Here is a 12768-nt window from a genome sequence, read left to right as displayed (position 1 = left end):
GTGTCCAGTTTCTATTTGCAGGTCTTGCCTTTTTTGCTTACGTTGAAAGTTGTGCTCTACTCCAGGTTCTATCTATTCCGCTTGCACAGCATTTGTGACCAACCCCTAGGGAAAAGCAACTACATTGCTTGCACATTAGATCATACCCAAACCCTAAAAGGGCATGCATGCATACACTAATGGTTTCATCATGTGAATGTGTACTAATAAAATTGCTGGCAAGTAGCCGAAACTCCGCATCAAGGAGGACACTGCCAAAAGTCCAAGATCTTTTTCAAAGAAGCTTGGTCATCAAGAATGAAGCCTCTACATTTTGTAAAATTGAAATTCTTTGTATCCGCCTTAGGGCATTGTAAAAAGCCAAATTTTTGTAAAAGCATCATTTCATTGTAATGGAAAAAGAGAGATTCATTTTGCATTTTCAATCGTGATGTGAACGTTCTGGTGACTTGTCAAGCTTATGCATTAATTCTACATCACTGTAGAAACTCGCCATAACAAAAACCCGACCAATGGTTCCAACCAATTTTTGAAAATAATAGGTGCATTTTAAATAAGCAAGGACCTAAACTAACTTTGTGTTCGTTTTGTGTTTCCACTTTATCAAAATTTCAAATGTACCCTCATATCTTTCTTGTCCCCTTCTTTTGTTCTTTCCAGGATTATAAAGAGAAAATATTGCTCAAAGGAAACAATCAAAATTACCATCACATCGTGATCTCATCATCACTAGATCTCGTGCTAAAGAGATGTCTACTAGTGGTCCTTCTCCCATTGAGGAAAATGCCAATGACATCACTCTTCTAAAAGAGCAAGAGGCAAAAATGATGCACATGATGCAATGGTAAGTTGTGGGAGGTGGGCGTAACTCATCTGGTCCCACTCCACTACGGCAAGATTCTGGGCCCAGTCTGAAAACGAGACACCGCTACTGAATCCGAACAATGATTGGACCACACTACCCATTGGCCCACAAAGAGGTAAAAAGGAAATGGATCCTTCTAAGGATGAGACCTCGGATTCTAGCTGAAGTCAGGTTAAGAACCAAGTGGAAACCTTTACGGAAAAGATGCACATTATGGAGAGTTCATGCTCCCGGGGGAAGCGTTGATCTTGATAGTTTGACCAATTTCCCCTAGGTTATCATGCCTCCCAAGTTGAAGTCACCTGAATTTGTCAAGTATGATGGAATAGGAGAAACCTGTGCCCATTTGTGCATGTTTTGTAGAAATATGGCACCTTATAAGGACAACCAACCTTTGCTTTGTTAGGTCTTCCCTGATAGCTTAATTGGCTCTGTAGCCATGTGGTATCTAAGATTGGAAAAGACCTTAAGCTAGAGGCAGATGGCCAATGCCTTTTTGGATTATTATTGGTTCAATACTGAGATAACTCCTGATCGTACAACCCTTTAAAGAGTATAAAAGAAAAGTGAGGAGTCTTTTCGTGACTATGCCTAGAGGTGGCATGAGTTATCCGCGTAAGTGCTTCCTTATATGATGGAGGAGGAGATGATTAAGTGTTTCATTGATAACCTTAAGCCTCCATATTATGAGAAGATGATCAATGCTCAAGTCACTCATTTTGCAAACTTGATTCCCATTGCAGAGTGCATTGATGAGGGTATTAGGAGTAAGAAGATAGTTGATCCTGATGCTTTGCACTTTATGATAGAATAGTTGGTAAAGAAGGCAACCAGTCGTAAGGAAAAGGAAGTCGATGTCCATATGATTGCTAGGACGCCTAAGAGGCCAAAGGGTTCTACTTCTATTTATGTTACTCCGATTGTTCAGCCTTACCTACAGTAAGTTTAGCCAGCTTAGGCACTTCATCGAGCATTTAATCAGAGGGATAGGCCAGATCAACCCTAGTATCCTAGGAGAGACCCATGGAAGTTTCCTCTGTTGCCAATGCCCATGTTAGAGCTTTATCCTTATTTGTTTGAAAAGAAGTTGGTGACTCCTCTATTTGTTAGGCCAAGGGATGGTCTTCCTTCACCCGGTTTTAATCCATCTATGAAATGTGAGCACTATTTTAGGGCCAAAGGGCACATCTTAGAAGAATGTGTACCTTTGTGACTCGAGATTCAGGATCTTATTCATAACAAGTTGATATAGTTTAAGGACACTCCGAGGCCAAATGTTATCACTAATACCTTACCTCCTTATCCGGAAAGGAAGGTGAATGCTATCTTTACAATGGAAGACAAGATTTTGGATTTCTCATCCCATCCATTCCCTTGGAAAGCCATGCTACGAGCTTTAGCCAAGGAAAGCCTTATTGCTTTGGAGAATATAGGAGCCCCAGGATTCGACTGGGAAGTCTGCTCATTTTGTAACAGTGGGAATAGACATGCATTGTTTGATTGCAAGATGCTTAGGGCTCAAGTTCAGAGTCTGGCCGACTGTGGTATTATTTGGATAGAAAGAAAGGTCATGCACAGGGGTTTGCATGGCAACTAGCCTATGCTCTCCAGGACTACAAGAAGGAACTAGCCATAGTGCTATGTCCGTGGGTTCTAGGAAAGATTGGGATGAGTATTTGAAGGAATATGTTTGCAAGGTCCCTCTAGGGATAAGGATATCAGCTCCTCCAACTTTGGTTGTTATTGAAGAGATAGTAAATTCATCTCTAGATTCGGAAGCGTCAGCTCCAAAGAAGGAACAGGCTATGTCAACCATCAAGGGCTTTGCCCCACTAATTTTATCGTTGCCTAAGATCACAAAGTTGTCTCCAGGGTTTGTTAAAAAAAAACCCATGTTGTCCCCATTGTTTAAGGTTTTTTCTCCTTTGGTTTTGCTGAGGTCTATTCGAAGAAGCTCTGGGGTATCTGGCTTCGAAGGTCTCAAAGACCTTTCTACCTAGTTCGGATCTTATCATTTCAATGACCTTTTCTTTGGCACCTAATCTACAGACTCAAGAGGGTTTAATCATTCGTACTGGGAAGGAATAAGTTTGTTCAAATGTCTCTTCAGGTTTAGCTAGACTCACTAGGAATGGTTGATGTTATACTCCTAAGGAGTTAGAGAAGAGAAGGAAGGAGCTTGGCAAAGGTACAGCTGAGCCAGTCAGGAATAGCGTCACTACAAAAAAAGCTGAGGAATTCTTGAAGACTATTCGAAAGGCCGATTATAGTATGATTTAGTAGTTAAACAAGTCTTTAGGTTAGATCTCTATTTTGGCTTTGCTATTATCTTCTGAGGTCTACCGTGAAGCCCTTTTGAATGTGTTGAAAGAAACACATGTTCCTACTGTATTATGGTTTCCTTCTTTGAGGGTATGGTATCATTGGTGTTGGCCACCAACCAGGTTGCTTTTTTAGACGATGAGCTACCTCTCGAGGGAAATGATCATATTCTGGCCGTGCACATCATAGTCAAGTGTAAAGGCCTAATTGTTGCAAGGGTATTGATTGATAATGAGTTTGCTTTGAATGTTTGCCCAATGGCTACTCTAGAGTGCTTGAAGGTGGATATATCGCTTATCCGGCCTAGCTCCATGATTATTAGAGCTTTTGATGGAAAACGCCGAGAAGTACAAGGCAAGATTAAATTAATGATTGAAGTTGGCCTAAGGTCTTTCATGGTTAACTTTCAAGTGATTAAGATTGATTCTCCATACAATTTGCTTTTAGGAAGACCCTGGTTACATGCAGTAGGTGCAGTTCCATATACCCTTCGCTAGAGACTCAAGTTTATATCTGTGAATTAGTTGATAACCACTATGGTCGAGGAGCCTATGACTATTTATCAGGAGACATCTATACCCTAAATCGATGCTAATGCCTTTCTTGAAGAATCATTCCAAAGCTTCGAGCTAGTTTCTATGATTCGCGATACTTTTGAGCCTGAGTCAGGATGGCCTACAACAATTTTGATGGCCCTTAAGGAGATGCTCAAGGTTGGGTACAAGTTAGGCCAAGGCCTCAGAGGCACAGGTCATGGGAGCCCTAGTTTGATTAAGCTTTCAGATAACAAAGGAGGATTTAGATTAGGATATGAGCCCACTTGTGAAGAACTATTTCAAGCTTCTAGAGGAATGAAGAGGAGGCTTGCTAGCCTAGGGATGTCTATTACCCATATTAGCCACTTTTTTTGCTCCGGCCGAGTGCATTATGCCATAACTTTTCAAGGAAGTGGAGGGTGAAGAGTCTGATCTAGCTTGTGTTATTCGGCTCTGTCCCGAGGAATTCTCCGTGAAAACAATCATGTCTTCTAAAGATGGTTCGATTTCTACTATCCGACCAAGATTACCAGGCAAGATGGCAAGCCTTTGAACCATTGAGCCTTGCTTTATGATTGCACCAGCTAAGTAAGGAGTATTCTATCCTTGTATGGTTGGGTTTTCCAATTGCCTGAGAGGGTTGGAATAGCATATCTAGTTTGTTTTGCATGATTATGTCATTTCCTACTTTTTTCGTATTCCTTTTATCTCCCCAGTTTATTTTCCCAATAGCATTTCCCTTTTATCATTATCAGGCATGAACTTTGTTTTCCCCCTACCCATAATCCATTAATGAAATATTTAGCGTATTATTCAGGAAAATTCTTGCATCACTCTTTTACTAATTTCTCATGAATGTGTGTTTAAATTATCTTATGCTTTTCAGTATATGTTTCGTTCTATAGGATATGTTCTGATTCCCAAGTGGGTAGATCATCTCTTTGCCATTATGAGGACATAAGCGATGTGAACTAGATAATAGATTTGGATCATGATGCTGAAGGTTTGGAAGAGAGTTTGATTTTGCCTCGAGATATTTTGGAAGCTTTGAGTAGAGAGAGCAAAAGGTCCAAGTGTAATATAGAAGAGACAGAGGCGGTAAACCTGGCCGAGGAAAGCGAAAAGGAAAAACCTGTTAAGATTGGGGTAAACTTTCCTAAGGACATGAAAGATGAGCTTGTAGCTCTACTGAAGGAATTCATGAAAATCTTTGCCTGGTCCTATCAAGACATGCTAGGGTTAGATACTGAGATTGTAGTCCATAAGATTTCGATTAAGCCCAAATGCCCTTTAGTGTAGCAAGCCCTTAAAAGGATGAAGTCCAAAGCCATCCTGAAGATTAAGGAAGAAGTGGAAAAACAACTGAGTGTCGGTTTCCTTACTGTCATAGCCTATTCTAATTGGGTTGCCAATATTGTTCTTGTGTTGAAGAAAGATGTGAAAGTATGCATGTGCATTAATTATTGAGATCTGAACCAGGCTTGCCCAAAGGATAATTTTCCCTTGCCTCACATCGATACTCTGATTGATTATACCGTGGCCAATATGTTATTTTCCTTTATGGATGGGTTCTCAAGTTACAATCAGATCAAGATGGCTGAAGAAGATAAAGCCAAGATAGCGTTTACTCCCATTGGGGAACTTATGCCTATGATGTCATGCCATTCGATTTGAAGAATGCAGGTGCGACTTATCTGCAAGCAATGGTAACTTTGTTCTATGATATGATGCATAAGGAGATTGAATTCTATGTAGATGACATGATCACCAAGTTGCGCACTCCTAGAGATCATTTGATATATTTGGAAGTTGTTCAAATGCCTTTTCAAGTACAGGTTGAGGCTTAACCCTAATAAGTGCACCTTTAGAGCTAATTCAGGGAAGTTGCTTGGGTTCATAGTTAGCCAGAGAGGGATTGAAGTGGGCCCTATGAAAGTCCAAGCCATCAGGGATATGCCCACGTCAAAAACCGAGAACCAAGTTAGTAGCTTCTTAGGAAGGATTAATTATATAGCCCACTTCATAGCGCAATTGACCGCCATGTGTGATCCTTTATTCAAGCTCTTAAAGAAGGATACAAAGATAGAGTGGACGAATGAATGTCAAGCAACTTTCGACAAGATCAAGCAATACATGTTGTGTGCTGGCATGGGCCTCACGTAAGCTTCGACAGTAGATGCACTACTTTACTATGCGGTTGATTTCCCATATGGATCCCATCAAGTACATCTTTGAAAAGCTTGTCGTCATAGGAAAGATCTCCCGTTGGCAAATGTTGCTATTCAAGTGCTACATTGTATTTGTAGTGCGAAAGGCCATCAAGGGTCAGGATATAGCCAATTATCTGGTATATCAGCCGTTAAAATAAAATTTGTGTGTACATTATGAGACAAAACAAGAAAATTACATGATTGCAAGCTTGTTTTCTAGGAAATGTGAGAGTTATATGATGTAACTCTTTAGGTGATAGTCTCTTTCAAACTTATGTGATGAATAATGTAGAAATTGTGATTGATTACTATCTACTTATCACCTCACATGTATCTCATGCTTTTACTAGTTGCACACACTTTACAACTTATTCTTTGCTAAACTTAGTACATTAAATTGTGTGTGAATTTGGTTTGGCCATCCAAGATTTATGTTTTCTATGGTGTTTGATCCAAAATATGTTTAAGGGTTGGCAAAAATTGTGTTTTTGATGATTAAAAATCTTGTTTTTGAAGTTCTGGGTTGAAAACAAATGTTTTTGAAAAACTTTTAAACTCATTCTTATGCATTTCATTTATGAAATTATTTGGTTTGAGTGTTTTCTGCATAAAATTTATGCAATTTTTCAAAAAAATCCAGTTTTCCAAAATTTCGAACGATCGAGTGTGATTTTTGATCAATCGAAAATTTCTAGATTTTTCAAGTCTAGCATCTACCTGACTTGATTGGTATTTGATCGATGCTCGACCGATCGAAATTGAAAAATTTTCAGTTTCTAAGATTTTGACAAATTTTTTTTATGCATCATTTATGTTTAAGGATTCACATGCATTGCATTTTTTTTTCTTGTATCCATCTTGCAGTTTTGCAGTCATATCTCTCATTGTTTTCACACATAACATGCATACACTTTTCTATATTGGGTACTCAACTTGATTTAAAAATTGATTTATTAATTTTTGAGTCCTGTATACATTTTAGTATATGCTATTTTTATGTGTGAACTGTAGAAAATATTTTTTTTAAGAGATATGACGGATAATCAATGTGCAAATATTTTCTCTACTCATGCAACTGTTTATGGGTCACATAGTGTCAAGTTTGCATTTATTAAAAGAGAGAATATTTTTCTTCATGTGTATCCTCACCTTAATTTTTTTAAAGTTTGGTTTGTGTGTCTTTATTTTCCCCACCTCCTAAATTTTCCCTAAAACTTGTTTTGTTTTTCCTATTTTTATAGAGGGAGAAATATGTTTTTAAAACCTAACAAGTGTTCTTAAGGGGAGTTGTTGCTCTTCATTTGTTTCCTTGATTCTCTATTATCTCTTGATTTTTGTTGCGTATGTTTTTTGTTTACTCTTTGTTTGAGTTGTCTTTGTAAATACATGACAAAAAGGAGGAGAGTTACATGAAATGTGGGAATATGTGGAAATCTTATTTGTTTTGTTTAGGAGGAGTTGAAATTGTTTTTGAAATTGGGGGAAAATAAATTTTTTTATTTATTTATCTAACTTAGGGGGAGAGTTAGTTTGTATATTTGTTATTTGCTTTAGTTTGTTTATTTTGGTTTACTTGTATTTTCCACACGTGTTTATAGTTTGTTTAGTATTTTAGGAATTTACAAGTTATGTCTATTCTTGCAACTGATTTAATTCATTCGAAGCTGCTATCTATTCTTGCAACTGATAGTTAGTAGTTAGTTTGAATTGTAATTAGGCAACAATGTGGAATTGTGAAATCCCTCTCAGATACCTCTCCTAAAAAGCTATGATTATTCTGAATAGTCTCAACAAAATAATGCAGCCTCCAAGGTGCTGTTATGACCTGAGAATTAGTAGCATCTATGCAAACATGAAATCACTTTCCAGTTTCCATTACAAGGTGTGGAACTACCGAACTAGCTGACCAGATGCAAGCTGGAGGGCCCGTATAATAGCTTCTACCTTAACTTGGAGAGGGACATTGGTGTTCACTTTATACAAAATTAATCTTATTGTAGGGAAATTTTCTACACCCGTTACCAGTACTAGAAAGAATGCAATGAATGATGTTATACAATCTGGTGTTAAATTGAAATAGAAAGGGATATAACACTTTCATTAGGGAATAGAGGTAGAAGATACAGCTTTACTTAATTTTCTAAAATTTTTAGAAAGGAAAGTACATCACAAGCTGAACAGATTGACAATTCCAAGACAACTACTGTCGTTCCAAACTTCCAACTAATATGAAAATATCACTATGAAAAAAGTTAAAATATTCCCAAGCCAGAAGGCCCAAGGAAAGTTAATAAACCCATAATGAGGACCAAGACACCAACAACAGTTGCTGTGCCTCTCCAAATATCCCGGAAATATACCCTTTTTAAGGATGCCATATTTTGGTTCCAAGGGCTTAGGTAGTGCTTATTAACTGCATCGGCAACATCACAGTAATAGGAGGTTATTTCCGTAATTTCCTGGCCAAATTTGTTAACCATATTAGCAACCGCTTCAGTGCTACCCAATGAGTTAACAATGATACCTTCTTCAACAAGCAACTCCACGTCTTCTTTACTGTTGATAAGATGATCTAATAGTAAGATATAATTGCATATGTAGGCTTCAGTTGGATAATGACACTGCTCCAGGGCCATGAGGTTTCGGAAAAGTTCTTCAGTTTCGTCCTGAACGACAAACTGTGGGATTTCCAGGCGAGTTTGCAAATGCTCCAAGCATGACAATTTTCCCAAGCACGGTAAGCAATGCAAGGGCCAAGACCAATTGATGTACAGATTCTCTGAGGGATTCTGGAATTCTATTTTTAGTAAATCTCTACTTCCTTCAAATGAATTTCCCTCAGGTTTTTGAGGCTCCCATTTCTTGAATAGCAGTCCTGCTGTGTCCAACTTTGTTGCACAATGCTCAATACCCTCTCCAATGCCCTGGTTACCCAGTGGTGCGTGGTAGAAATGTCTGTACAAATCAGTGAAATGTTTTACTTTATTCTTATCAATGGATAATTCTCCGCCACCACCAAAAAAGTACATACAGGCAAGCGTAAGAAAGGATTCTTGTTTGGCTGGAAACCCACTTTTTTTATGTAATTGCTCAAGAATAAAATATGGAAGTTGATTCTCAAGTAATCTCAAGTCTTGCAATATGCCACACGCTAGCCATGGTTTATTTAATATATAATCCCTTAATATATAATCCTTTACCATATATTCCTTTTGAGTGCTTCTTCTTGCGCGCTCAAAATTCCTCCAGAAGAGCTCAATGATAAAGATAGAATCTAGTAGAATCATTTTCACGAAATCTTTCCTTTCAGGTAGAGGAATCTCTTCTGCATAACAATGGCGGATCTTATCTTCGTTTGCTTCAATAATACTTGCAAACTCCTTTTGGCTTTTAAAAGTACGAGAAAAGAAATCCTTGAAATATTTCAGTTTCAAAGTTTTCATGTTCGGCAGTTCGCCATTGTCGTAATGAACAGGACCAATTGAAATTAGCTTTGGAGTGTAGGCTTGTTCCATTACCTTGCGAAGTCTTTTGGGGACCTTGTAGATGCAACACTCAGGGTGCCACTGGGCAGACTCCTTGATGATTTGTGTAACGTCAATGATAATCTCTTCAACTTCATTCTCGTGTAAAGTATCAATAGCAATTGCAAAATCGCCCATGTTTTTCAGTCTTCAACTTACTTTTTCCTAATGATGTACAAACAACAATCATTATCAATATAGTTTAGTATGATAACAACTATTAACAACGTGATGATACTTGCATTAACATTATCTTTGAGTCCACAAATGTAAAGGATTCCGAAAATCTTCCATAATTATTATTAAGCAAAAATACACTTTTTGGTCCTTACCTTTTGGGTCTATTCTTATTTTAGTTAAAGTGAAAATATGCCTAAAATATATATGAACCAAAAATGCATTTTTACCTTATTATTATTTTGTGAAGATAAGTCTTCCACAATTAAGTAACCTTGGCATTAGAAAGCCACATGATCACGTTAGTTTAAAAGCATAATATATTTACCTATTTAAATTTTTGGGTAAATTCCAGAAAACACCCCTAAGGTTTGGGTTAATGACAGTGAGGTCCAAGATTTTTGAAAATGACCAATTTGGTCCTTAAAAGACAAAAAAACCCTTACACCGTTAACCCTCTTAAGCCTCCGTTACAGTTTTCTTTTCTTGTCTTTCTCCCTCACAGACCTGCTCTACCTCTCTAACCTCAGATCTGCTTCTACCACCACCAGCCATAAAACCCAGCCAAACCATAGCATCAAGACCCAAATCCTAAAAACCTATAGTATCCTCCACTGCAAATCCAAAAAACCATAGCATCCTCCATTGCAAATCCACCCCATACTGGAAACCACCAACACCACTGAAAACCACCGCCGGCCACAAAACCCAAAGGAAAAAAAAAACCCCAAAACCCAAAACAAACCACACAAACATCAGATCGCACCACCACCGCCGGCCACAAGACCCAAAGAATAAAAAACCCACAAACCCAAAACAAATCAACCACATCAGAGCCCACCACCACCACCACCACCGAAAACCACCGCCGGCCATAAAACCCAAAGAAAAAAAAAACCCAAAACCCAAAACCATACAACCACACATTAGAGCCCACCAAAAAAATCATCAACAAACCAAAACCAACCGCTAGAAAACGCACCACCACCGCAAAAACCACCCAAACCACAACTCACAGCCACCAAACCCACGCACCACTATGAAGAAAAGAGGCATGGAAGAGAGAAACAGAGTCTTGAAAGGGAGGAGAGTTAATTAGATTGAGTAAAAAAACCACATTAGAAAGTATAAACTATAATAATTAACCAATCTTAATGTATATTTTATAATTAAAATTTTTAAATATGAACTCAATTAAATTACTAAATTTTAAGAAATAAGAAATAAACTAGATTATCGGTCTTGGCGAATTTATTGTAGAAAAAAATTAAAGTGAAACGATGTACTAAAGAACCATGCAAATTCTATTTGAAGAGAAAGGATTGAGAAAAGAACCTGCAAATTGTACTTGAAAGAAAAAGCTAGCACAATATGATAGAGATCATGTCCACCGAAGAAAGGCTAAGACTATTTGATTCTCTCTCATAGCATAAACTCATTCATATAAGAAACAATCTTCTACTTCTGTACACCATCCAAAAAATAAATAGCAATTCTCAAAACCTTCTTGCCCTCCTATTTATTGAGTGTACCCCCCAACCCTTCTTCTCTCTACTTCATAATGATGACGTCTTTTTGACAAACATATAACTGTCTCTCACCTACTTTTTAATAAACTCGATTTGGACACAGCTTGGGTCACGTGTCCACTATCCAACATATCCAATGAAAAATACAAGCCAAATCTACTGGATTGAACTTGGCATAATGTTGTCAGTAGTTGTTATAATTTATTTTCCTTAACTTATTTTAATTAAAAACATTAATTAAACAAAAACATATATTAAAAAAATAAAAATATATAATGCTGTATATAAAATAAATAAATCAAATAAACTGTTCCAAACATATTATTAATAGGAAATGTTAACGAGTAATTTTAGGAAACTGATTAAAAATTCAATTAAAAAAAGTTTTGACTTTATTTTTATGAAAAATGAAAAAAATTGATAAAATATTAATTATTTTTTATTTTTCTCATGAAAATTTTTTTTAACTAAATCCTTAATCAATGTCCTTGAACCACCCATTAACATGACCAATTATTAATAAGTAGAAAAAACAAAATCCAACTAAGGTTCGAAGGTTGCTCAAAAAAAAAAAAAACTAAGGTTCGAAGGAAAGCATTGAGCAGCGACAAAAAATCTTCGTAAAATGTGCACAAATGACAAGCTTGCTCAAATTCAAAAGCTAACATGATTAAAGTTACTTTTTTTTTTCTTTTTTTTTTCCAGAAAGTTAGAAAAGAATAGAGAAAGTCATCATTGGCTAAGTTTTTTTTTTTTTTTTTTTAAGTTAGAATATTCATTGCGGTTGTGTTAAAGATTTTAGCTATCAGTAGTTTAAATATTCTATTTTTTTATCATTTTATCTAAAATAATATAAACAATTTATTAAAAAAAAAAAGAGAATTTGAATTTTTAATTAAAAATATAGATATAATCAACTAGAGTGAAGAGAGTTACTCTGTTATGTGAAAAGTTCAAGAAAACAATGAATTGTTTTGGGTTTTTTTATTTTTTTAATCTTTATTTTTTTTTTCCTCTTTTGCTGTCACAGTTAATGCTCTGGATATATGACTTTACTTCACGCGGTTGCTTCCTCTTTCGCTGACAAGTGGATAATTATACATCAATAACTAATAAAGTGATGTATGACTTTACTTCACGCGGTTTCTTCCTCTTTTGCTGACAAGTGGATAATTATACATCAATAATTAATAAAGTGATCTCCGCGTAGTCGTAGTTGTGACATCAATAATATCTGGGCTTATTTTCGCATGGTTGTAATAAGTTATTCTCTTCTAAGTTCTTTTTAGTCAAAGCAGCGTATGTGTAAAGTTCCTATCCTCGCCTCTGCCACCAAAGAACCATCCTAGCAATGCAGTAGGAAATCACGAGGAAGCCCTTGCAAAACATATCTTAAATTTGCACTTTCATTTAAAATATATATGCCAACTGAATTTTGTCACACCATTATTAGTTTTACTACTCTATAAGTTTATTAATTAGAAGAAAAAAAAATTAGAAATATTATTCTTGTAATTTTTTGTTCTGTTCATAACTTTGTTCTTCTTTTAAATAAACTTTGACCATCACAATTTTAGAATGTAATAATGTGTTAAATTATTGATT

General features: G+C 36.5%; 1 protein-coding gene across 1 annotated transcript; it reads right to left on the bottom strand.

The window, feature by feature from the left end:
* Positions 1-7987: 7987 nt before the first annotated feature.
* On the bottom strand, positions 7988-11196 carry LOC115987815 (putative UPF0481 protein At3g02645). Its single transcript, XM_031111425.1, has 2 exons — positions 10970-11196; positions 7988-9622 (listed from the first exon to the last, which is right to left on the bottom strand). Exon 2 carries the CDS (start codon positions 9593-9595, stop codon positions 8186-8188), a length of 1410 nt encoding a protein of 469 aa, XP_030967285.1. The 5' UTR covers positions 9596-9622; positions 10970-11196; the 3' UTR covers positions 7988-8185.
* Between the last annotated feature and the right edge of the window lie 1572 nt (positions 11197-12768).

Source organism: Quercus lobata, chromosome 4, assembly GCF_001633185.2.
Source record: "Quercus lobata isolate SW786 chromosome 4, ValleyOak3.0 Primary Assembly, whole genome shotgun sequence".
In the NCBI taxonomy this organism is placed as follows: domain Eukaryota; kingdom Viridiplantae; phylum Streptophyta; class Magnoliopsida; order Fagales; family Fagaceae; genus Quercus; species Quercus lobata.
This window is presented reverse-complemented; position numbering and strand designations above follow the sequence as displayed.

Coding starts and splice junctions, on each gene's coding strand:
- LOC115987815 (XM_031111425.1), bottom strand. CDS start 9,595: ATGGGCGATTTTGCAATTGCTATTGATACTTTACACGAGAATGAAGTT.